The 25,752-nt window shown below is 46.1% G+C and overlaps 3 protein-coding genes across 3 annotated transcripts; 2 read left to right on the plus strand and 1 right to left on the minus strand.

Annotated features, from left to right (window-relative positions):
- Window positions 1-996: 996 nt before the first annotated feature.
- Window positions 997-8,967, plus strand: f10 (coagulation factor X). The gene is made up of 9 exons (XM_033615508.2): window positions 997-1,156; window positions 3,076-3,236; window positions 5,118-5,142; window positions 5,490-5,603; window positions 5,886-6,017; window positions 6,219-6,508; window positions 6,827-6,944; window positions 7,021-7,208; window positions 8,036-8,967. The coding sequence occupies exons 1-9, from the start codon at window positions 1,087-1,089 to the stop codon at window positions 8,456-8,458; spliced, it is 1,521 nt and encodes a 506-aa protein (XP_033471399.1). The 5' UTR covers window positions 997-1,086; the 3' UTR covers window positions 8,459-8,967.
- Window positions 8,968-10,265: 1,298 nt separating this feature from the next.
- Window positions 10,266-14,650, plus strand: prozb (protein Z, vitamin K-dependent plasma glycoprotein b). Its single transcript, XM_033615509.2, has 8 exons — window positions 10,266-10,571; window positions 11,042-11,202; window positions 11,293-11,317; window positions 12,620-12,781; window positions 12,855-12,986; window positions 13,070-13,134; window positions 13,224-13,362; window positions 13,776-14,650. The coding sequence occupies exons 1-8, from the start codon at window positions 10,388-10,390 to the stop codon at window positions 14,489-14,491; spliced, it is 1,584 nt and encodes a 527-aa protein (XP_033471400.2). The 5' UTR covers window positions 10,266-10,387; the 3' UTR covers window positions 14,492-14,650.
- Window positions 14,651-15,556: 906 nt separating this feature from the next.
- Window positions 15,557-22,787, minus strand: pcid2 (PCI domain containing 2). The gene is made up of 15 exons (XM_033615495.2): window positions 22,681-22,787; window positions 22,123-22,178; window positions 21,931-22,020; window positions 21,766-21,839; window positions 21,597-21,662; window positions 21,457-21,498; window positions 20,994-21,048; window positions 20,802-20,905; window positions 20,624-20,699; window positions 20,390-20,531; window positions 20,103-20,203; window positions 19,564-19,637; window positions 19,357-19,482; window positions 15,933-16,056; window positions 15,557-15,826 (listed from the first exon to the last, which is right to left on the minus strand). Exons 2-15 carry the CDS (start codon window positions 22,156-22,158, stop codon window positions 15,737-15,739), a joined length of 1,200 nt encoding a protein of 399 aa, XP_033471386.1. The 5' UTR covers window positions 22,159-22,178; window positions 22,681-22,787; the 3' UTR covers window positions 15,557-15,736.
- Window positions 22,788-25,752: the final 2,965 nt, after the last annotated feature.

Below are 25,752 nucleotides of genomic sequence, written 5' to 3' on the forward strand. Positions count from 1 at the left end.
ACAACATTAATAAACAAATAAACCCACATTACTTACAAAGAATATGTTACCAAAGGTGCTAATATACAAAATAATACATTGTTTTGCACAATAATACAAAACACAATGTTTTTGTTTTGTTAAACAGTTCCATCATCTACTTAAAATACTAAAAAAAATTAAAACTGTCTCAAGAGGAACACATGAAAAACATACGTTATCATGACAAGGACAAGTAATTTATGGGACATGTGGTTTACAGGGACATGTAATTTATGGGACATGTGGTTTACAAGGACATGTAATTTATGGGACATGTGGTTTACAAGGACATGTAATTTATGGGACATGTGGTTTACAAGGACATGTAATTTATGGGACGTGATTTACAGGGACATGTAATTTATGGGGCATGTGGTTTACAGGGACATGTAATTTATGGGACGTGGTTTACAGGGACATGTAATTTATGGGGCATGTGGTTTACAAGGACATGTGGTTCATGAGGACATGTGGCTTACAGGGACACATGGTTTATGGGGACATGTGGTTTACTGGGACATGTGGTTCATGAGGACATGTGGCTTACAGGGACACATGGTTTATGGGGACATGTAATTTACTGGGACATGTGGTTTATGGGGACATGTGGTTACCGGGACGTGGACTTTTCAAGACTTTTCAAAGACTGATTTTAGATATTCACACACTAGTTTACGGAGTCATGTGGTTTGCATGGACATGTGGTTAGGCTCTGTGGTATTTGTAGTTTTACTGAAGTAAAGGGGTATCTTCAGTCTGTCTGTTGCAGCGATGCACTCTGGGAGTTGTAGTTGTCTTTCTGTCAGTGAGGCAGAATATGTTTAAGCTCTCCCTTCTCCTGCCGTGCCTCCTGCCCCTCCCCCTTCTCCTCTTCCTCCTGCCCCTTCTCCTCCCTCAGGTCACTGTCCTCCCTGTGGCCCCTCCCCCTCCGTCCCTCCTCCTCCCTCAGGTCACTGTCCTCCCTGTGGCCCCTCCCCCTCCGTCCCTCCGTCCCTCTGTCCACATTCAGACTGTGTTCCTTCATCTCATCACAGAATAATTCAAGCTCGCCGTCCACCCCGGGCCATGTTTTGGTTTCACCGCCTGTCCCTCGGCCTCCTGCTGCTGCACCTGGCCGCCACCGCTGCTCACGTAGGTATGTTGTCTACGATCTAAACTTAAATGTACAGGGAGCGAAGGATCGACAGAGTCATGGCGTTGGGGGAGAGTCTCATCATGTTGACTGTGTGTTGTGATGGTGGCTGTGTTTGGGGGGTTGTTGATTGGCGGCTGACAGGTGACATTTGATCCCGCCGGTTTGTGTGTTGACCTTGTTCAGATTTCGGATTTTTTTTTTAGATGATTGACAGCAACATGAAGCGTACTGACATCTGATTGGACAGAAAGAACACTCACTGAGACCTGACTGGTCCAAAGTGACGTCATGAAACTTAAACTTAAAAACAATACATTTTCAGAGGTTTCGGGAGCTACGACCAGATTTAGGAGATTATCTGGACACGTTCAAACACAACCTGATTGAAGTCAGTAAGGTTCATCCTCTGAGGATCATGAACCAGAGTTCATCACAATCTGTCCGACAACAGCTGTCAAAACATTTAACGTTAAACTTTACATGTTAATGTAACGATAGTACTAAAGGAGAAAATCATTAGGGTACATCTTTAGGGAACCATGAACCAAATCATTCAAACAGTAATATATATATTTCATTCACCTGATAAATAAATTCAGCTTCACTTGATGAATTGGCAAAAATCGTACATTCATGTTCCCAGAGGAAATATATCCTTACTTCTAGACTGATTTGGTTCATGGTTCCCTGAAGATGTATCCTGATGACTTTCTCCTTTGGCTCCTGGTTCAGACATTCACGTTCCCCGGAGGATGAATCCTAAAGAATTCAACTTTCATCTGGCGTCAAATATTCTAACTGTCGAAACACTTCAGTCAAAACTTTAAATGTTAACCTCATGAGAGCACTTGAGGTCATTACAATACATCTTCAGGGAACCAAAAATCTGAACCCAATCATTCAAGCAGTTATGGTATTTTTCCTCTGGGGAACATGAATTTCCATACAATTTTTGCCAATGGTGGTGTTAGAGGAAACAGTCTAAGGATCATTAATGTCTTTATGATCCATCCTCTGGGGAACATGAACTTCAGAACCTTTTTTGGCCAATTCATTGAGTAAATGTTGAGATATTTTGGGTAAAAACTTTGACACTCGATGACAAGGTGTGATAACCGTTTATTTTTTAACTGATTCATCCTCTGAAGAACATGAATGTCTGAACTAAATGTCATGACAATCTACCCAAAAGTTAAAGGAGAAAATCATCAGGATACATCTTCAGGGAACCATGTATATTTCCTCTGGGGAACATGAATTTCTTTATGATTTTTGCCAATTCATCAAGTGAATCTTGATTTATTCACTGGGGGAATGTTATGAAATTTGGTTCAGATGTTCATGTTCCCCAGAGGATGGATCCTAAAGAAATTGGTTATCCTCCAACTTTTCATTTAGCGCCACCAGCTCTCAAAGTTTTTACTTCAAATATCTCAAGATTTACTTTGTGAATATTGGCACAAAAGGTGTATGAATTCATGTTCCCCAGAGGATGAATCCTAAAGAACCCAAAGTTAAAGCAGAAAATCATCAGGATACATCTTCAGGGAACCATCAACCTGAACCAAAACCATGTTTTTCCGAGAATTTATCCTCTGGTGAATATGAATGTCTGATCATCACAATCCATCCAATAGTTCCTGAAATGTTTCACTTAAAATATTTTCGACGTCATGGTGGCGCCAGAGGACAGTCAGTAGGATTCATCCTCTGAGGAACATGAATTCATACATCTTTTTCGCCAATTCATGAGGTAACTCTTGAGAAATCTGAAGTAAAAAAATCAACAACAGATAAAAATCAGAGGATGATCAGTTCTTTTAGGATTCATCCTCTGAGGATCATCAATGAGTCGTGGTGGTGGTGAACATCAAACATCTGATCAGACCTTAACGACGACTTAACACTTTGTCTTTCAGTCTTTTTGGACGACGAGGCGGCCAATCAGGTTCTGACCCGCAGAAGACGAGCCAACAGCTTCTTGGAGGAGCTGAAACAAGGCAACATGGAGCGGGAGTGCGTGGAGGAGCGCTGTGACTGGGAGGAGGCGCGAGAGATCTTCGAGGACAAAGACAAAACTGTACTAACCATCGACTAAAACACCACCGTCGAACAAAACCACACACCGCCACAAGTCCTAAACCAACACCCAAACTTTAGGGAATTGCTTGTTAGCTTAGCTTAGCTTAAGCCAGCTTAACACACAGCCAAATTGTAATCAGCTCATCCATGAATCAAAGATGACATTTGTGCCAAATCTGAGGACATTCCTTCAAACTGTTTTTAGTTCCACATTCACAGAAATGAGACGGACCAGGTCACAATGACCTTTGACCACTAAATTCTAGTCAACATCGAGTTCAAGATGACATTTGTGCCAAATTTAAGGGAATTCCTTCAAGGTGATATTACATTCACATGAATGAGACAAATGCAAGGTCACAATGACCACAAAATTCTAATCAGTTCAGTCATGAGTCCAAGTGGATGTTTGTGCCAAATTTGCGAAAACTCCCTCAAGGCCTTCTTTAGATATCACTGTCACATGAATGAGAGACACAAGGTCACAGTGACCTCGACCTTTGACAGCCAAATTGTAAACAATTCATCCACGAGTCAAAGATGACATTTGTGCCAAATTTGAGGACGTTCCCCTAAACTGTTCTTACTTCCACATTCACAAAAATTAGAAAATGAGACGGACCAGGTCACAGTGACCTTTGACCATCAAAATTTAATCAGTTCATCATTAATTCCAAGCGGATGTTTGTGCCAAATTTTAGTAAATTCCTTCAAGGTGTTCTTAAGATATCACATTTACATGAGTCAGACAGACGTAAAGTCACACTGACCTTGACAGCCAAATTTGAATCAATTTAGTCTTCAGTCCAAGTGGACATCTGTGCCAAATTTGAGGAAATTTCCTTAAGGTGTTCTTGAGATATCACACGAATGAATGTCCATCAGGGGCGGCACGGTGGTGTGGTGGTTAGCACTCTCGCCTCACAGCAAGAGGGTTGCCGGTTCGATCCCAGGCGTGGGAGCCCATCTGTGCGGAGTTTGCATGTTCTCCCCGTGTCAGCGTGGGTTCTCTCCAGGCACTCCGGCTTCCTCCCACAGTCCAAAGACATGCAGATTGGGGACTAGGTTAATTGATAACTCTAAATTGTCCGTAGGTGTGAATGTGAGCGTGAATGGTTGTTTGTCTCTATGTGTCAGCCCTGTGATAGTCTGGCGACCTGTCCAGGGTGAACCCTGCCTCTCGCCCAGTGTCAGCTGGGATAGGCTCCAGCCCCCCGTGACCCTCAAGAGGATGAAGCGGTTAGAAGATGAATGAATGAATGAATGAATGTCCATCAGAATGAGACAAATGAGGTCAGTGTCCTTCAAGGTGTTCCTATGGTATCACATCCACATAAATGAGATAGACACAAGTTCACAGGGATCTTGACCTATGACCACCAAAGTCTAATCAGTTCATTCTTCAGTCCAAGGGGACGTTTGTGCCAAGTTTGAAGAGTTCCCTTTAAGGCCTTCTTGAGATATATTGTTCACATGAATGAGACGGAAAGATAACCCGAAAACATGATGCCACCAACAACTAATGACACTGGCACAGAATGAGATGGAAGCAAGATCACAGTGACCTTTACCTTTGACCACCAAATTCTAATAAGTTTATCGTTGAGTCCAACTGGACGTTTGTGCCAAATCTGAGGGAATTCCTTCAAGGCCAAGAGGGATGAGACAGACAATGTAAGAATAACCTTGACCTTTGACTACCACAGCCTTGTCGGTTCATCATTCACTCAATGATGTTTGTGCCAAATTTATGTCTGGGCCGTGGCTGTCACAGTTGCTGAGGCTTAAACCCACATGAACTTTTCTGTTCTGAGACCAGCTGATGTGATTTTACATTCTTTTGAATTGACTGTGATTTTTTTTTTTTGTTCTGTTGCAGGATGAATTTTGGGCCAAATACGTTGGTAAGATGTTCGTTCAGTTTCGTCTGTTACTGAACCAAAGGGCTAATTTAGAAACCCTGACAGTTCGCACAGTGAGGATGTGCTACATGGTGATTCAGGTGTTAGGGGTGATATCAGGTGCTGGAACCAAAGCAGGAAATGTACCTACAAGAAATTAGATTACAGGAAGTAACTGAACCCTGAACTGAGCTTTGTAAAGTCCAAATATTACCAATGAAAGCAGGAATTGAAACGCTGCCTCCTATTGGCTGGTCTACGGCTCTGACGTTCAAATCTATGTGTCAAACTTTGTCAACATTTGAGAGTTCTTGTCATCTGACCTCGGTCTGCTCTGTTTGTCCCTGCAGATGGCGACGCATGCGATTCCATGCCCTGCGCTCATCAAGGACTCTGCAAAGATGGGATCGGCAGCTACACCTGCTACTGCCAGCCCGGGTACCAGGGCTTCAACTGCGAAATCGGTACAGAACCACAGTCCCTCTGGAGGGTGGGGCTCAACCTTGACCCCACATCTTTAAACCAGATCCTTACCCATCACAGAAACATGGAACCCTCCTGGATTACGTCTCCATTTCCTGTTTCTCTTGAATGAACCCTTTGTTCCTGTCAGGTTGTTGTGTTAATGTCAACACATCATCATGAACCTGTTCAGCTGGGTCGTCTAACAGCAGGGTATCGGAGGTACCTGGTGTGTGGTCCAAACTCCGGCCCTGCACCTGACGGTGTTTCCTTTGTCTTTGCAGTTATTCCTGAGCTCTGTGAGAATAAAAATGGAGGCTGCCAACACTTCTGCAACGTGGTGCGAGGAAACGTTGAGTGCTCCTGCGCCAACGGATACTTCCTGGGACCAGATTACAAATCCTGTGACTCCAATGGTGAAGCAGACTCCACGTGGTCTTGTTGTATCAGTTAATCTCAATGTTTCTGGTTGGAGAGATAAAGAGTGCTGAGGCCTCGTTACGTGGTGACGAGTCCTAAAGGTTTCTCAAACATACTGTTGTACTGCCGTCAGGACAGATAGAATTACTCTACGTTCTACTTCCTGTCTGATCTCAACTTCACGTCATCTCTTACAGAACCCTTCAAATGTGGTGCCATCATCAGCGGAAAGACCCGGACTGTTTTCAGGTATGAGCGCCAGAACACCACAAAGGAGGATGCCGCCGGGTCCAACCTGACGGACCTCAGCACCAACTCCACCCAGCACCAGTCCATGTCCAGCACGTCCTCACTTCCTGGGAACAGCAGCAACGATAGGGTCCTTCCAGAGTTTGCGATCTTTGAAGAGGAGATCTTGTCTGAGAATGTGGGTACGACCCGCATTGTCAACGGAGAGGACTGTCCACCGGGACAATGTCCATGGCAGGTAGAAACACCTTCTCTTTTAGAATCAAAGGACAAACTACTGATGATGATGGTGATGATGATAATGTCCTTAAATAAGAGAATAAGGAACAACATAGAGGAAAAGATGCCCATAGCAGAGGACACACCAGGGAGTGTGGACACCTGGCAGTCCATTATTGTCCAGGTGTCCATTAATGTCTCTACACGGACATCTGGATGTCCATATCAGCCCATTAATGTCTCCAGATGGACCCTTAGGAGTCCATATTTGACATGGGTCCATACCTGCAGATGTTGTGTATTGTTAACCCTTCTATTTCCCGCCTGGTCCTCACAGGCTCTCCTCCTGAACGAGGAGGACCGAGGGTTCTGCGGAGGAACCATCCTCAACGAGTATATCATTCTGACCGCCGCCCACTGCATGAACCAATCACGCTACATCTATGTCAAGCTGGGTAGGTCTGACAAACCAATGCGTTCAGGTGTTGACGTACAGAGCTTGAGTGTCTGAAACACTGTGTGTGTCCTCAGGTGAGTTTGACGTGGCGGTGGAGCACGGGAATGAAGCCACGCACCAGGTGGAGACCATCATCACCCACAACAAGTACAGACCAGACACCTACCACAACGATATCGCCCTCATCAAACTGGCCACGCCCATCACCTTCACCAGATACATCCTGCCCGCCTGCATCCCAGAGGCCGACTTCGCTGAGAAGGTGAACCTTTGGTTGCTCCATTCACAATAAACAACTTGCTGTTTTACTCAGTGATCATGTACCTGACTATTTCTTGTTGCCTGGCAACCAGTGTAGCTGTCAGGAAGTTACTGGTCCGTGCCGAGAGGTAGTCCGACACGTAATTCCTGAACGCTGAAATGGCTAACTGTTGTTTTGATATTTGATTTCTGTACAAATTAAACCAGATAACGAGTTCATTTTGGCTAGCTTTTCCAGTCTTTATGCTAAGCTAAACTAGCTGTTTCTACCTGTTTCCAGTCTTAATGCTAAGCTCAGATAGCTATTACCCCGTTTCAAGTCTTCAAGCTAAGCTAAACTAGCTGTTTCCAATCTATATGCAAATCTAAGCTAGCTGCTCCAATTTCCAGTCTTTGTGCTAAGCTAAACTAACTGTTTCTACCTGTTTCCAGTCTTTATGCTAAGCTCAGATAGCTATTACCCTATTTCAAGTCTTTAAGCTAAGCTAAACTAGCTGTTTCCAGTCTTTATGCAAATCTAAGCTAGCTGCTCCCGTTTCCAGTCTTTATACTAAGCTAAACTAGCTGTTTCCCTCTGTTTCTAGTTTTTATGCTAAGCTAAGGTTGTTGTCTCCCTCTGTTTCCATTCTTCATGCTAAGCTAAACTAGCTGTTTCCACCTGTTTCCTGTCTTTATACTTAGCTATGATAGCTGTTTCCTGTTTTAACACTAAGCTAAGCTAGCTGTTTCCAGTTTTAATGTTAAGCTAACCAGCAGCTCACACATCCTGTACCAACATGAGAGTAACTCTGATAGTATTCTAACGCGTATCTCCTCCTTCCTGTGCAGGTGCTGATGCGGCAGTCAGAGGGCATCGTAAGCGGTTTCGGCCGTGTCGGCGAGGGGCGGCAGCCATCCCAGATCCTGCAGCGCCTTGCCCTACCCTATGTGGATCGACACACCTGCATCGAATCCACCCAGCTGCGAATCTCCTTCCGCATGTTCTGCGCAGGCTACGACACAATAGCCAAGGATGCCTGCCAAGGTGACAGCGGTGGGCCGCACGTCACAAGCTACGGCAACACCTACTTCATCACCGGCATTGTGAGCTGGGGTGAAGGCTGCGCACGCAAAGGCAAATATGGCATCTACACTCAGGTGTCCAAGTACATCCGCTGGATCAACGATGGCATCGAAAAACTGGTGCCCAAAGAGCAGGGCAGCGGCACGGCAAGGAGGCGCCGTGGGGCCATCCAAAGGCTGGTTCTGTAAGACGCTGCCAGCCGGTTTTCATTGGTTGAGACCATCAAGCAGAGATCAGCCACACTTTGTGTGTCTCATGTAATCATTGATGTTTCCACGTCACAAACTCTGAACAACTTTTATCATCTGACAACATTTAAAAAACCAACAGTCTTAAAGCTGCAGTCATTACTATGTTTGGCCACTGGGAGGCAGCACAACACCCTGGCAATAACAACCCTATGATTAGCTTCTAGTGGCTAACACGTTAGCAAACAGCAGAGAACCATTATCACTGACAGGGTCCTTTATAACTGTAGGGGTTCCTCAGGGTTCTGTTCCCGGTCCCTTGATATTTGAGTTAACAAGGCTTTAATGAGGCAGCAGATCTGTAATCAGCTTGTAAAGCAGTCGTTGCTAACATGTTAGCATACGTTAGTGTTCAGTCTTGTTAAAACATTTGAAATGTGTGTGTTTCCTGTGTTGTTTATCAGCCACTGTCAGGAATGAACTTTTAAAAATAAAGAAATATAACAACATGACAAGAGTCTGAAGTTTTGTGTCATTGAAATTAAAATATTCCAAATTTTATATTTAATTGTTCTCAGTTTCTTCATTGAAACTTAAAGCATTTTATCAGTCGTAAAAATGCAGAGATTTATATTAAAAATATAAATGTTTCCTTTCACCTTAAATCTGTTCAGTTATTTAGAGTTTTTACATTTTATATTTTTATTCATACTTTCAAATGTGAGCCTAAACATCAGAGTTTATTGGAAATAAAATAACAATAATAATAACAATAATAATAATAATGATAATGATAATAATAATAAACAAGGTCACAAAGTGCACTAAAGTAAAACAATAAAAATACATTCATTCATTAATTTTCCCCACACATAGAGACAAACTCACATTCACACCTACGGACAATTTAGAGTCACCAATTAACCTGCATGTCTTTGGACTGTGGGAGGAAGCTGGAGCACCTGGAGGAAACCCACGCTGACACAGGGAGAACATGTCAGAGCACCTGGAGGAAACCCACGCTGACACAGGGAGAACATGTCAGAGCACCTGGAGGAAACCCACACTGACACAGGGAGAACATGTCGGAGCACCTGGAGGAAACCCACACTGACACAGGGAGAACATGTCAGAGCACCTGGAGGAAACCCACGCTGACACAGGGAGAACATGTCGGAGCACCTGGAGGAAACCCACACTGACACAGGGAGAACATGTCAGAGCACCTGGAGGAAACCCACGCTGACACAGGGAGAACATGTCAGAGCACCTGGAGGAAACCCACGCTGACACAGGGAGAACATGTCGGAGCACCTGGAGGAAACCCACACTGACACAGGGAGAACATGTCAGAGCACCTGGAGGAAACCCACGCTGACACGGGTTTCGACAAAAAAAATATAGTTAAGTAATTAAAACAATATCAAAGTTATTGATGAGTCAGACAATGACAGCTGCTCTGATAATGAATCAATCAGACTGATCAGTAGAAGCTGTTTGAAGACGTCACTTTTGGAAGTGGAGACAGAAAATAAAGATTTAAATGTGTTGGTCTGGAGATATTTTTAAAAACACAGTGACCACCTCCACCTGTCCGTCTCCATGTTCTGTCCTGGATCATGTGAAATGATTAATCTCTTGTTTGTCTCAAATAAACAAACCTCGGCTGTGCTGCTTGTTTTGTGAGGTTTCTCTGAGGAGAGGTCAGAGTCCACAGCGGGGACACAGCGTTTACTCTGTTAACTCTTTAGAGAAACTGATCCGACAGTACCTCACAACTTTCATCACATTCATTTACAGATAAACATAGAGAGGAGTCGTCTGTGAACAGAGTGACGTCTAGTCAGATTTATAATAAGTGACGTCTGGATATTTTTATTTTCAGTGTTTCAGACTCTTTAACGACAGATTCAGGATTTCAGGTCACAGATGTTTCATGAAGCAGCCGTGACTCATTGCTCTGTGTGTGTGTGTGTGTGTGTGTGTGTGTGTGCGTGCGTGCGTACCGGAGTCAGTGTCATGGCGGCCAGCATCATGTCGGCTCGTTGTCCAGCGTCTCTTCTGTGTCTCTACGTCTTCGCTTGTTTCCTTCAGGTTCTCATCCAAGGACAAGGTAAGACCTCTGACCTCTGGGGCCCTTTCCTCAGATTGCAGTTTGTCCGTTAAATAAAGATTTACAGTCTTCAGTTTAACGTTAAACCAAACGAATCACGTTAAAGTTCCAGCTCAAACTGGAAATGTACGGAGTCCGTACATACTCCAAAAACACGCCAGAGGTTTTTTGGTTTCTGTGTCGTAACGTGTAGTTAGCATGTTTTAACTTATATCAAAAAAGACAGTTGTGACGAGCACTGACTCAGTCTGACTTTATTTTAACTATCAGTATACTGTGAATTACAATAAGATTATTGATCGATATTAAATGTATAAATAAATATGTAAAAAGTGGATTGTTTATATAAAAGTACAAACAAACGTAACTTTCTTTCTTATACTTAAAATGATGATGTCATGAGTATTTCTGTTCAACTGCATCATAATGATGGCATATTAATTATACTGTGAATTAAAATCTGTTCAAAGTGTTTCAGCTTCCTCGGAGGCAGGACGTGTTCCTGCGGTCCAGACGGGCCAACCTGTTCCTAGTGGAAGAGATCCTGCAGGGGAACCTGGAGCGCGAGTGTTACGAGGAGACGTGCAGCTGGGAAGAAGCACGCGAGTACTTCGAGGACACCAAGAAGACGGTACAACTCTCGGCCGTCAAAAACACGTGTCACACACAGCAAATTAAAACGTGTCTGTAAACTGGTTCTAACTGGTTTGTTTCTCTGTAGATGGAATTCTGGACCGTTTATGTCGGTGAGTTTTTACGATACCTGGACACTGACGATACTGTTTGTTATTGACTATTTATTGATATCTGTGGACTCTAACAACTACAGTCAGCCCGAAAACTGAAATGCTACAAGGAAGGATGAGAGCCATACGGAAACAACAAATAAAGTCATGATATTAAACTTTATGAGACTGACTTCATAGGAATCTATGAGACAGAAGAGTCGGAATATTATGATATTAAACTCATAAATTCGTGAGACATAAAAATCGGAATTTACAATTTTTTAAAAAAATTAAACGTATAAAATGTATCACAAGTTTAATCTCGTGAATTTACAACTTTTCCTTGTAAATGTTACGACTTTATTTCCTCTAAATTAATCACTCTCGGAATATTGTGACGTCATTCTTAAAATCAACGCTAATATTTTTAATGCGGCCGAAATCCTGCGTCATTAAAACACAATGAAAACTTTATCAATGATTTTTAACTGTGTCTGACGCTGAGTTAAATCTGATCGGTGTGATTGATCTGTGATCAGATGGCGATCGGTGTGATTGATCTGTGATCAGATGGCGATCGGTTGATCTGTGATCAGATGCGGTCAGTGTGATTAAGCTGTGATCTGATGGTGATCGGTGTGATTGATCTGTGATCAGATGCGGTCAGTATGATTGATCTGTAATCAGATGGCAATCAGTATGATTGATATGTGATCAGATGGCGATCGGTGCGATTGATCTGTGATCAGATGGCGAGCAGTGTGATTGATCTGTGATCAGATGGCGATCAGTGTGATTAAACTGTGATCAGATGGCGATCAGTGCGATTAAACTGTGATCAGATGGCGATCAGTGCGATTAAACTGTGATCAGATGGCGATCAGTGCGATTGATCTGTGATCAGATGGTGATCGGTTGATCTGTGATCAGATGCGATCAGTGTGATTGATCTGTGATCAGATGCGATCAGTGTGATTGATCTGTGATCAGATGGCGATCAGTGTGATTGATCTGTGATCAGATGGTGATCGGTTGATCTGTGATCAGATGGCGATCAGTGTGATTGATCTGTGATCAGATGCGATCAGTGCGATTGATCTGTGATCAGATGGCAATCATTGTGATTGATCTGTGATCAGATGGTGATCGGTTGATCTGTGATCAGATGGCGATCAGTGCGATTGATCTGTGATCAGATGGCGATCATTGTGATTAAACTGTGATCAGATGGCGATCAGTGTGATTGATCTGTGATCAGATGGCGATCAGTGTGATTGATCTGTGATCAGATGGTGATCAGTATGATTGATCTGTGATCAGATGGCGATCAGTGCGATCCCGACCCCTGCCTCCATGGAGGAAACTGCACCGACAGAGTGGGCGGGTTCAACTGCTCCTGCCCCGCCTCCCACTACGGCCCCGTCTGTGAACTGGAAGTTCTGGGAGACAGAGGACAGCCGCCCGTAGCGCCACAGTTCAGAGGTTTGGACCACGCCCACAATGACAGTTAGCCCCGCCTCCTTCAATATACATGTCTCATTATCGTGTGTCTCAGAGTTTGCAGAGTGTCCGACCGACGGCCCGACGGCGTGTCACCAGCTGTGCACGGCATCCTACTACTCCTTCACCTGCTCCTGCATGCCGGGATTCAAACTGCAGATGGATGGGCGGAGCTGCCTTCCTGAGGGTCTGACACCACCACCGCCATAAGCCTCAAACATTTCCTGAGCAGCTGTAACGGGTGAACTAACCTTGTCTTTGTGTCCGCAGTCATGTTTCCCTGTGGGCAACTTCCTGACCAGGTCAACACGTCGGCGTCTGCGTGGCCCTGGCAGGTAAAACCGTCTCAGCCAGTCACAGCCAGTCACAACCAGCTGTAAGTTCATTGGTTACTCTTCATCATGTGGTTGTTTTGCTCCTCCAGGTGTCCCTGCTGGACAGCAGAGGAGCGGAGCTTTGTGACGGTGTGGTGCTTGGTCGACGCTCCGTCCTGACCGCCGCCCGCTGCCTCGTCCAGGACTCGGCATCCAACCTCCGACCCTCCAACTTCGCCGTGGTCGCCGGTACCAAGCACTGTTTCACTGCTGTAATACCAGGCCAAAAGTATGTGGACAGGTGAGAGTTAAGGGATTCTTAGTTGGGGTTTAAGAGGTGTAGATTTCAGACACATAAAGTGTAACGTCCCATAACTTAAGGGAAATAACTTTACCATTCACTTAAACATTTTCAGACTCCAAAACTTTAAGGGGGATTGTTCAGATTTAATGGATTATCTGCAGGTTAAGGGGTTCCTAAAGGGTTAAACCAGTTCACACTTAAAGGAAAAATTAAGGTGTTTTATTTGGTCCTTAAACCACGAAGGTAATCCTTAAAAGACTGATGATATCACTGTCTCAAACAGCTGTCCACTTACTTTTGGCCAACATGTCCTTCAAAATAAAAGCCTGCTGGATGATATTAACGTCTCGTCTCCTAGGTGACGACAACAAGATGGTGGTCGTCCCCGTGCGGGCGCTGTACATCCATGAACGTTTCCGTGCAGGTCACCACGACAACGACCTCGCCCTCCTTGAGCTGACCCGCCCCTTGCCCTTTAGTTCCACCCTCATCCACCTCTGCCTGCCCACCAAGGACTTCTGTGAAAACATCCTGATGCATTCTGGGACGAGGGGCGTGGCTGGGGGGCGGGGCGTCGGTCGGACTCAGGAGCTGGTCTACATGACGCTGGACGAGTGCCGCCGTCAGCTCAATGTGTCACATCCACTCAGCAACAAAATGTTCTGCATGAGGAGACACGATGGAGCCGAGCCAGCCCAGGGGAGCCCGAATGGAGCTGCAGGGAAACAAAATGGCACCTGGGGGACGCCAAACGGAGCCCAAGGGACGCCAAACGGAGCTGAAAACTACGACAGCAGCAGGACAAAGGTTCAGAAGTCCTCAGAAGACCAGTTGAGGTCAGAGGTCAGCCGCTGTGGCGGCCTGTTGCCGGGGACTCCAGTTGCCACAGTCGAGCATGGGACGGCGTTTCTGACGGGCTTGCTGATGTCACGGTCCTCGGGCTGCGAGGACGGTGGTGGCAGCGGTCTGGTGTTTACCAAAGTGTCCCGTTACCTGGGCTGGATCAAACCAAGGCTAGAGGAAGCCGAGAATCACATGACCCCGCAAGTCAAACAGTACCCTGAGAACCGCTGACCGCCGCTGCCGCCGCTGTCATCGCCGCCATCTTTCAAACTGTTTCAAAGTCACTCAAAACCTGCTGGTGTCTGTGTCCATCTGTCCTTCTGTCACGTGGCTCTTCCTGTCTTATTTTAGTAAACATTTTTTCTTCAATAAAATGAAAATGATCAGAAAGTTCAGTGTCTGTCCTCATCTGATGACATCACAGCCTCATGAGTCAGTCCTGCCGTCCTCGTTTGACGACACTTTCATGTAGTTTTTGTGTTTGCACATCAACATGAACAGATTTGTACTTAAAAAACACCCATCATTTTTCAGACATTTAATTTCTATTTGTTGGACTTTCTATAAATATGTGTCCCGACTATTTATCAATATTTGTTGGACACGTTATTAACGTTTTTGCCGACATTTTATAAATTTTTTTTTTTTTTTTTTTTTTTTTTTTAGACATTTTATTTATATTTTTTGGTCAATTTATTAACATTAGTTGGACTTTTATTTTCGGACATTTTATTAATATTAGTCAGTGTTACGGCCTCCGTACCAACAGTAACATAACCCGGCTGAGTGGGGACAGAGGGACACAGATGGGACACAGGTGGACACAGAGGACAAAGAGGGATACAGGGGGACACAGGTGGACACAGAGGGGACACAGAGGGGACACAGGGGGATACAGGGGGGCACAGAGGAGACAGAGGGGACACAGAGGGATACAGGGGGACACAGGTGGACACAGAGGACAAAGAGGGATACAGGGGGACACAGGTGGACACAGAGGGGACACAGAGGGACACAGAGGGGACACAGAAGGATACAGGGGGACCATAGGGGGACACAGAAGGACACGGGGACACAGGGGGACCACAGGGGGACACAGAAGGACACGGGGACACGGGGACCACAGGGGGACACAGAAGGACAAGAGGACACAGGGGGACCACAGGGGGACACAGAAGGACAAGGGGACACAGGGGGACCACAGGGGGACACAGAAGGACACGGGTACACAGGGGGACCACAGGGGGACACAGAGGGATACAGGGGGATACAGAAGAAGAGACATTGGACATGCTGTACGAACCAGTAGCTGTTTTATTGGACTTTTTGTTACACAACAAAATAAAAAACGACGTTGTGAAGAGTTTCCAGGAGCAACAGCCAGAGAGGATTGTGGGTAACGTAGAGCGCAGCAGCCATAGAGGATTGTGGGTAACGTAGAGCGCAGCAGCCAGAGAGGATTGTGGGTAACGTAGTCTAAGAGACTGAAGACAGAGGAGGGAACGGGTTCTGTTTACTGACCACGAGCTTCTGGTGCTGATGGGAGATGTAACCTTTGATGTGACCCTGACAGGAAGAAGACAAGAACAAGAGTTACTTCCTGTTTTCTGTCCCAGCTGTTTCCTGTGTAGTGTGTGTGAGTGTGTGTGTGTGTGTGTATGCGCGCACTGACCACGTAGATGAGGTTGGCGAGGATACACTGCACCTCGTCAATGTCAACGTCCTCCTGCTGCATCATCTTCAGAGACACCAGGAAGGCATCCAAAGGAAGCTGGTGCGTCCTCAGCAGGAGGTACCTGAGGACGGACAGGGGGACAGACACAAGGACAGAGAGACGGACAGACGGACAGAGAGCAGCTTTATCGTGACATCATACATCATAATAACAACGACACGGAGCCAAAATCATCTGGTGAAAAACACGATCAGACAGACCAGGTCAGAGTGACCTTGACCTTCAACTACCGAAATCTAACCCCTGATCACTGAGTCCAATCTGACGTCTGTGCCAAATTTGAAGAAACTCCCTCAAGGTGATCTTGAGATATTGCATTGACAACGGTGAGACAGACACAAGGTCACAGTGACCTTTGACCACCAAATTTTAAGCACGTCATTGTTGAGTCCATACGGACGTTTGTGCCACATTTGAGAAAATTCCTTCAAGGTGTTCTTAAAATGTTATGTTAATGCGAATGAGACTGACGCAACATCACAGTAACCTTGACATTTGACTACCAAATTCTAAGCATTTCATTATTGAGTCTAAGTGGATGTTTGTGCCAAATCTGAAGAAAATCCCTCATGGTGTTCTAAAGATATCACTTTCACAAGAATGAGATGGTTGCAAGGTCACAGTAACTTTGATATTTGACCACCAAATTCAAATTTGTTAATTCTTAAGACCAAGTAGACGTTTGTGCTAAATTTGAGTAAATTCCCTCAAACTGTTATTAGTTCCACGATCACAAAAATGAGATAGACCAGGTCACAGTGACCTTTGACTTTTGACGACCAAAATCTAATCATTTCATTCTTGAGTCCAAGTGAATGTTTGTGCCAAACGTAAACATCACATTTATTCACTTTACATGGAGCTAAAACTACATTATGTCAACAGTTTGCTGTATGTGTTAGCCTCTGTCTGAGTGATGGGAAAACTTATATCATCTTCAGCAGTAGATGTTCACTGAAAGCTAGCTCAGGCTTTATTGTATTGAACAATTCAATTCAAATAAACACAAGAAGTTTGTGCTCTAATAATAATAATAAAAAAAAAAAAAGGGATCAGCGCTCAGTGAATAATCCTCCTAAGCCCTACGATAAGCTAATATGGCAAGGCTTAACTATACAGACCCGTGAGCAGTGATAACTAACATGTCTTTGGGGTCATCGGGTGGGAACCTCCTTTCACCGGTGTTTCGTCTAGTTAGTCCCACGACACCTCCAGGAGGCTAGACAGTGATCTCTGGCGTCCCAGAGACACTCCCCTAATGCCAGGTCTCACTGCTCCCCACACCAACCCAACAACCTCCTTTACCTTACCTATACTACCACAGAGGAGGTAGACCCAGGGAAGGAAGCCTTGTTAGGCTATCACACTCCCCCGCCGGGTTAGGCTGTACAGTCTACCTCCCCAGGACGAGCCCTCACAACAATGACACCTCCAGGAGGCTGGACAGTGATCTCAGCCCAAACAGCACTGCCAACTTCAACCAAGCCCAGGCTCCGTTTATGCGAGCTCCAGGCAGAAGCAATGCTGATACTACCTTTACTAGCACATTCACCATACTCTATTTCACACACTACATAGCATAACTACAATATAAGCTAAAGTTAAAGGAGCTAACTGGACTTACAGGATCAGCAAGCACACTCACCTTGCTGCATGGCCTCAAACAAAATGGATTCCAATAGGCCACTCCCACACTTAAATACTTCCTCTTCCTGGATTTCTCCTGACAGGAAGTGGATCTCTCCACCTGATCTCAAGGAGTTATGTGCCCTGCTTAGTAGTTCCCCCTGCTGGCCCCCAGCTGACATTATTTCTTCTGTAATAGATAAACTGGCTGCATTTAATTGCTTCATCTGACATTTCCCTCACTGTCTTCCTCAAATTCTGTCCCCGCACTCCGAGTTCCCCCAGGAGTGAGACAGCTGATCTTGCTATGAATCCCCTACACCAATATGCTAACATAGCGATGTAAGCTAATTGCTACCATGCTTGCTTTACAAGGAAATCAACTGATGCTTTGAGACGACGGTCAGAAATGACAGGTGTGATCACATGATATGGTCTAAGGTGGATCTCAGACCATAGTGTGTTCAACGTGTTTTATTTCACAATCCGTCTAGAAAAGACGATTAGCATCCTGCTACAGTACTGTTTGCATACTGTTCCGTTCCATTACAATGAAACAACACTGGTCCTGGTACTCTATCTGTGACTGCAGTACCTGAGGATCCACCAGGGGGGAGCTGCAGTACCTGAGGATCCACCAGGGGGAGCTGCAGTACCTGAGAATCCACAAGGGGGAGCTGCAGTACCTGAGGATCCACCAGGGGGGAGCTGCAGTACCTGAAGGATCCACAAGGGGGAGCTGCAGTACCTGACAGATCCACTAGGGGAAGCTACAGTACCTGAGAATCCTCTAGGAGAGCTGCAGTTCCTGAAGGATCCTCTAGGTGAGCTGCAGTACCTGAGGATCCTCTAGGAGAGCTGCAGTTCCTGAAGGATCCTCTAGGTGAGCTGCAGTACCTGAGAATCCTCTAGGTGAGCTGCAGTTCCTGAAGGATCCTCTAGGTGAGCTGCAGCACCTGAGAATCCTCTAGGTGAGCTGCAGTTCCTGAAGGATCCTCTAGGTGAGCTGCAGTACCTGAGGATCCTCTAGGGGAGCTGCAGTAGCTGAGGATCCTCCAGGAAGGGGCTGCAGTACCTGAGAATCCACCAGGGGGAGCTGCAGTACCTGAGAATCCTCTAGGTGAGCTGCAGTTCCTGAAGGATCCTCTAGGTGAGCTGCAGCACCTGAGAATCCTCTAGGTGAGCTGCAGTTCCTGAAGGATCCTCTAGGTGAGCTGCAGTACCTGAGGATCCTCTAGGGGAGCTGCAGTACCTGAGGATTCTCTAGGGGCGCTGCAGTACCTGAGGATCCACCAGGGGGAGCTGCAGTACCTGAGGATCCACCAGGGGGAGCTGCAGTACCTGAGGATCCACTAGGGGGAGCTGCAGTACCTGAGGATCCACTAGGGGGAGCTGCAGTACCTGAGGATCCACCAGGGGGAGCTGCAGTACCTGAGGATCCACCAGAGGGAGCTGCAGTACCTGAGGATCCACCAGGGGGAGCTGCAGTACCTGAGGATCCACCACAAGGAGCTGCAGTACCTGAGGATCCACCAGGGGGAGCTGCAGTACCTGAGGATCCACTAGGGGGAGCTGCAGTACCTGAGGATCCACTAAGGGGAGCTGCAGTACCTGAGGATCCACTAGGGGGAGCTGCAGTACCTGAGGATCCACTAAGGGGAGCTGCAGTACCTGAGGATCCACTAAGGGGAGCTGCAGTACCTGAGGATCCACTAAGGGGAGCGGTAGTACTCACACTTTCTTGAAGAGGTTCCTGTAGGTGATGATGCGGAGCTTCTCAAGGATGAGGAAGATCCCACAGCGGATGAAGAAGGTCTCGTGTTTGGACAAAGCCTCGTTCAGCAGTAGCAGGTTCCCCTCACTGAAACACACACACACTCACCTGTCAGCTCACTTGACACCCTGATGATGTCACTAATGATGTCACCGCCCCTCTGCTTACCTCACTGCTCTGGTGACATCAGCAAACTGTATGAGATCGTACTTCTTCAGGAGCTGATGAGTCGGCATGTGACCCTGAAACCATATGCTGAGGTCAAACTGGGACCTGAACCAGGGTCTGTGCTGAGATTTGAATGTGTACCTGATGTGGGATCTGAACTGGGACCTGATCTGGGACCTGCTCTGGGATCTGAACTGGGATCTGATCTGGGACCTGAACTTGGACCTGAACTGGAATCTGAACTGAGACCTGATCTGGGATCCAATATGGGACCTGACCTGAGATCTGAAATGGAACCTGTTCTAGGATATGAACTGGGACCTGGTCTGATATCTGATCTGGGACCTGAACTGGGACCTGATCTGGGACCTGAACTGGGACCTGATCTGGGATCTGAACTGGGAACTGATCTGGGATCTGAACTGGGACCTGACCTAGAATTTGAACTGGGACCTGGTCTGGGATCTGATCTCGGATCTGAATTGGGACCTGAATTTGGGATCCGAACTGGGATCTGAACTGGGACCTGGTCTCCTCACCAGCAGCATCTTGACAGGCAGCAGGTAGATGAGAATCATCCTCTTGTTCTTCTGACTGGATCGATGACAGTGATGGAAGGCGTAGGACAGGAACTCCTCCGCTGTGGATCAATCAGGTTACTGGTGATCAATCAGGTTACTGGTGATCGATCAGGTTACTGGTGATCAATCAGGTTACTGGTGATCGATCAGGTTACTGGTGATCAATCAGGTTGCTGGTGATCGATCAGGTTGCTGGTGATCAATCAGGTTACTGGTGATCAATACCAGTACAGTTCCAGTGTTACCTGGCTTGAAGTCGCTGTCGAACATGGCCTTGCGGCCCACGTAGTATTTGTAGGTGACCTTCTGGGCGGGGCTGTAGTCGTTCTTCAGGTTGGAGCTGTCAATGGCCCTGATCAGAGGTTTACACAGGTGCAGCTTATTGATCTGAAATCAACCAATCATATGATCAATGACCAGTCAGCTGGGACAGACATGTTCATGTCAACATGTTTTGAACACACAGAGTGATGTCACACCTTAAAGTAGATCTTAAACAGCTGGTTACTCAGAAACATCATCCCCCACTTCTTTGAGTCCTCGATCCCTGCTCGACTGGCACACGCACACACACACACACTTGAGTTTACATACTGTCTTTAAACTGTGTGTGTGTGTGTGTGTGTGTGTGTGTGTGTGTGTGTGTGTGTCACTGACTTGTCGCTGGCACACACTCTGAAGCAGCTCATCAGCTGTTCCGCAGCCTTCTCCAACATCTCCCCCGGCTGACCTTTACCTTTCTTCTGCAGCTGCTGCTCCGCCTGCAGGGAGCACAGATCAGAGGTCAGAGGTCAGCACTGCAGCAGTAACAGCTGACCTCACATCAGTGTCTGTGTGTGAGCTTCTTACATTGTTGGCAAATATCCTGAGATCCAGAGTAACAGCGAACATCACCGGCAGAGCCCTGAGACCAAAGACACAACACTGAGGGTGCGTTCAGAGGCTGCGTGTTCATATCAGCTCCCAAACACACAACACACACTGAGGCTGCGTTCAGAGGCTGCGTGTTCATATCAGCTCCCAGACATACAACACACACTGAGGCTGCGTTCAGAGGCTGCGTGTTCATATCAGCTCCCAGACATACAACACACACTGAGGGTGCGTTCAGAGGCTGCGTGTTCATATCAGCTTCCAAACACACAACACACACTGAGGCTGCGTTCACAGGCTGCGTGTTCATATCAGCTCCCAAACACAACAAAGCAGCAAGCTAGGCTAACAGTTTCCCTCTGCTTCCAGTCTTCATGCTAAGCTAGGCTAACAGTTTCTCCTGCTTCCAGTCTTTATGCTAAGCTAGGCTAACACTTACCAGTTCTCTTCTTTGTGGGACTGGAAGGCTCTCAGGAAGGACGTCACGAGTCAAGGAATGATCAATTATTGGTCCATCTTGTGTGTGTGTGTGTGTGTGTGTGTGTGTGTGTGTGTGTGTGATGTCATCATGAAGGATATTGAACGACGAGAGTCTGGAACTTGTAGGCTTCAACAAAGTCGTGATTGGACACTGCGTAGGTACACCTGGAACACACACACACAGAGTGCTGTTGCTATGGTCACCTGCACTCTGACACACCTTCAGCTGTGACATAAAACAGAGGAGGCCTCTGATTGGCCGTCATACCTGAGGTGAGCGGCGACCATCTCATCGTATGGCGGCTCCAGGAGCTGCTGACACTTCTCCTCTGGACTAGCCAGCTGTCACACACACACACACACACACACACACACAGGTGAGGCCGTATCCTAGCAACAGAGGCTGTGTGTACCTGAGGGGGTGGGGTCTGACCTGGAGGCGTGGGTTGGCGACATGTGGGTGTTTGAAGGAGAGCAGCTCAGCGCAGAATGAGCCCTCTCGGTTATCGATGGCCTCATAAACCTGCAGGAAGGAAACACCAACGAAGAAGAACACGTCTGTGTGGTCACATGGTACGACAGGTGACGACGATGATGATGATGAAGGTCAGAGGTCAGAGGTTACCTGTTGCAGGTACTGGTTGATGGTGATGTGAGCCATGACGGCTGCAGAGCTTCAACCTGAACACACAGACAGTTACTGACCTCACACTCTGTTTCCATGACAACATGATGATGTCAGCTCACTGACTCAGAGTTTAACAGAGAAATAAACAGTCTGACATCTTTAGATTAAACCTACTGGGAGCACTGGGAGCACTGGGGGCACAAACTACTCTGCACACATTATTCATGTATCTATCACTCTGTGACATGATGAGGTCAGAGTTTACCTGGCTGACTAAACCTGAGACTTTGTTACCGACTAACCGACCCCGCAGTGCTCAGACATGTCTCTGACTAACATCCAGTCGATCGATTAATCGTCCCAGCTCACAGTTTGACTTTACAGACGAAATGTGTCCATTTAACTCCGGAGGAACAGCTAACGTTAGCTAGCATGCTAACCCGCTATTTTACGCACGTCACGGTTACAACAAGTCGTGAAATAAATTCTCTCAGACTTCAGACTGTAAACAAACAGCGGGGTCAACACAGCAAACAAAAACAAACAATGACGTACCTGTTAGAGCGAAGGTTTAAAGCAGAGAACAGCCCGCCGTGTCTCACTTCATTCAATGATTACCACGGCTCCAAACAACTTCCGGGTCAGCAAGGTCGGCTTCCGGTAGTATTTCACAATAAGAGGACACACCGGATACACGTATTACAAAAGATAGATTTTTTTAGTTTTTATCTGCTGAAAAGTTTTATTTTACAGTTTAATATAGAATATAAACCTGTATGACGTCATTTGACAAGCAACATATTGAAATTTAAGTCTTTGCAGTGCCGGGTGCAGAGGGGGTCAACATGGATGTTTTCAAAAACAAATAAAATGTGACAACTATTATCTAATTACATCATCGGTTAAATTTTGTTCATGAAGCTGAGATGGATGGAACATAAACTGTTCTATTGATAATTCTATTAATGTATTATTTCATGATTATTTATTATTCTATTTTGTTTTTATTTGTTGTCAGGCCCAAACAGAATCTGTGGATTATTATATTGTTTACAGTACTATTTTTTTTTTATTTTATCTTATATTTAAGATATTTCATATATTTATTTATTATCGATTTATCTATTAACGGGAAATTTGATTTCATATTCCAATGAATAAATACCTTATCGAATTAATTAATACATAGATGAATAAACAGCAAACAGACTTTGTGATAAATATATGAAACTAATAAAATGAGTGGTTTTATTAATATTTTGTTTTTAATTTTGGAGTCAACAGGAAGTTTAGAGACAAAACAAACAGCACTACACACACATACACACGCAGTGTGACAGCAGCTGCACATTAAAGTACTGGTTACTATTATTATTTAAGATTTTTCCTGAACATCGTCAGTGTTGTGACGCTGTGTAACGTGGTGATGGAGGGGTTAATTTTATTTACAATAAAACACATCCCAGACAGGCAGAGGGTCCTTTAAATCTTTATAGACACAGAGCAGGTTGACGATGTGTCTTCCATGTGATAAAGTTCATGCAGCAGAGAAAAAACGTCAGATATACAACTCTTATTATTCTTTTGTTTAGAGGAGACAAACAACAATAAACAAACAACATGCAGCAGCTGTAAACACCCACCAAACAGGAAGTGGCTTTGTTTTTTACTTTATGAGATGAAACAGTGTAAACACAGCTGATGGTCTGAACAGCAGGGGGCGCCACAATACCAACATGTCACTGTGTATACTGGGTCTGTACTGGGACCAGTTTAACACGTCACTGTGTATACTGGGTCTGTACTGGGACCAGTTTAACACGTCACTGTTTATACTGGGTCTGTACTGGGATCAGTTTAACACGTCACTGTGTATACTGGGTCTGTACTGGGACCAGTTTAACATGTCACTGTTTATACTGGGTCTGTACTGGGATCAGTTTAACATGTCACTGTGTATACTGGGTCTGTACTGGGACCAGTTTAACACGTCACAGTAACATAACGTGAACATATTTGTGTACTATACAACAGTAATCATAAGTGCTAATATCGTAGGCAACTAGACTTGCTTGTGTTTCTTGAAGACGTTTCGCCTCTCATCCAAGAAGCTTCTTCAGTTCTAAATGACTAGTACGAAACCCTGTGTGGGTGTGAACCCTTGCATGCTTGAGTCGTAGGGGTCACGTGAGCTCTTAGTTTCAGAGTCGTTAAGGTCACTATGTGAGTCGTTAGGGTCAGGTGGGGCCAGGGGTGAATGGGTGTGAAGTCGTCTGGGGAGGTGGATCAAAGACTCACACTGTGACCTTAATGACTCTGAAACTAAGACCTCACGTGACCCCTACGATTCTGCAAGGGTTCCCACCCACACAGGGTTTATAGCCTGCAACTTTGTACCATCAATCAATCAATCAATCAATTACCAGTCATTTAGAACTGAAGAAGCTTCTTGGATGAGAGGCGAAACGTCTTCAAGAAACTCAAGCAAGTCCAGTTGCCTCCAATATAGCACTTAGGATTACCATGACCTGGATGACTGAGAATCTTCACCGACAAGTATACAACAGTACAACTTCAGTAGCCACCAACAGAGACCAGTACCCGCTGGTAGTTAACTGGGAATATTGACCAGTGGTCACCATCGGCTACTGTTAGCCACCAACAGAGACCTTTAACAATCAGTGATGGAGAATGAGCTATTTACAGGCACCACTGTGGGGACTGGGACTCTTCAGCTCTCACCAGTAGCCACCAGCGGTCACCGGTGGCCACCAGTGGTCACCAGTATCCACCAGTGGTCACCAGTAGATACCAGTGGTCACCAGTAGCCACCAGTGGTCACCAGTAGATACCAGTGATCACCAGTAGCCACCAGTGGTCACCAGTAGCCACCAGCAGTGATCAGTGGTTACCAATAGCCACCAGTGGACTCCAGTAGCTACTAGTGGTCACCAGTGGTCACCAGTAGTCACCAGTACCTACCAGCGGTAACCAGTGACCACCAGTGGTCACCAGTAGCCATCAGTGGTCACCAGTGGTCACCAGTAGCCACCATAGGTCAGCAGAAGCCACCAGTGGTCACCAGTAGCCACCAGTGGTCACCAGTAGCCTCAAGTGGTCACCAGTGGTCACCAGTAGCTACCAGTAGTCACCAGTGGCTACCAGTGACCACCAGTTGTTACCAGTGACCACCAGTGGTCACCAGTAGCCACCAGTAGTCACCAGTGGTCACCAGCAGATACCAGTGGTCACCAGCAGCCACCAGTGGTCACCAGCTGCCACCAGTGACCACCAGCGGCCACCAGTGGTCACCAGTAGCCACCAGTGGTCACCAGCAGCCACCAGTGGTCACCAGTAGATACCAGTAGCCAACAGTAGCCACCAGTGGTCACCGGTGATCACCAGTAGCCATCAGTAGCCACCATTAGCCACCAGTGGTCCCCAGTGGTCACCAGTAGCCACCAGTGGTCACCAATACCCACCAGTGGTCATCAGTGGTCACCAGTGGTCACCAGTAGCCACCACTGGTCACCAGTAGCCATCAGTGATCCACAGTGGTCACCAGTGGTCACCAGTAGCCACCAGTGGTCACTAATACCCACCAGTGGTCACCAGTAGCCACCAGTG

The sequence above is a fragment of the Epinephelus lanceolatus genome, chromosome 24 (assembly GCF_041903045.1).
Source record: "Epinephelus lanceolatus isolate andai-2023 chromosome 24, ASM4190304v1, whole genome shotgun sequence".
Classification (NCBI taxonomy): Eukaryota; Metazoa; Chordata; class Actinopteri; order Perciformes; family Serranidae; genus Epinephelus; species Epinephelus lanceolatus.

Bases quoted from the DNA above. Each gene is read 5' to 3' on its own strand.
- f10 (XM_033615508.2), top strand. From the start codon at position 1,087: ATGTTTTGGTTTCACCGCCTGTCCCTCGGCCTCCTGCTGCTGCACCTG. The intron at 6,018-6,218 runs GTGAAGCAGACT...CATCTCTTACAG, and splicing joins CAAATCCTGTGACTCCAATG to AACCCTTCAAATGTGGTGCC. The intron at 6,945-7,020 runs GTAGGTCTGACA...GTGTGTCCTCAG, and splicing joins CTACATCTATGTCAAGCTGG to GTGAGTTTGACGTGGCGGTG.
- prozb (XM_033615509.2), top strand. From the start codon at position 10,388: ATGTTTCATGAAGCAGCCGTGACTCATTGCTCTGTGTGTGTGTGTGTG. The intron at 10,572-11,041 runs GTAAGACCTCTG...ATCTGTTCAAAG, and splicing joins GGTTCTCATCCAAGGACAAG to TGTTTCAGCTTCCTCGGAGG. The intron at 11,203-11,292 runs GTACAACTCTCG...GTTTCTCTGTAG, and splicing joins TCGAGGACACCAAGAAGACG to ATGGAATTCTGGACCGTTTA.
- pcid2 (XM_033615495.2), bottom strand. From the start codon at position 22,158: ATGGCTCACATCACCATCAACCAGTACCTGCAACAG. The intron at 20,906-20,993 runs GTAAGAAGCTCA...TGCTCCCTGCAG, and splicing joins TCAGGATATTTGCCAACAAT to GCGGAGCAGCAGCTGCAGAA. The intron at 20,700-20,801 runs GTCAGTGACACA...TGCGTGTGCCAG, and splicing joins AGAGTGTGTGCCAGCGACAA to TCGAGCAGGGATCGAGGACT.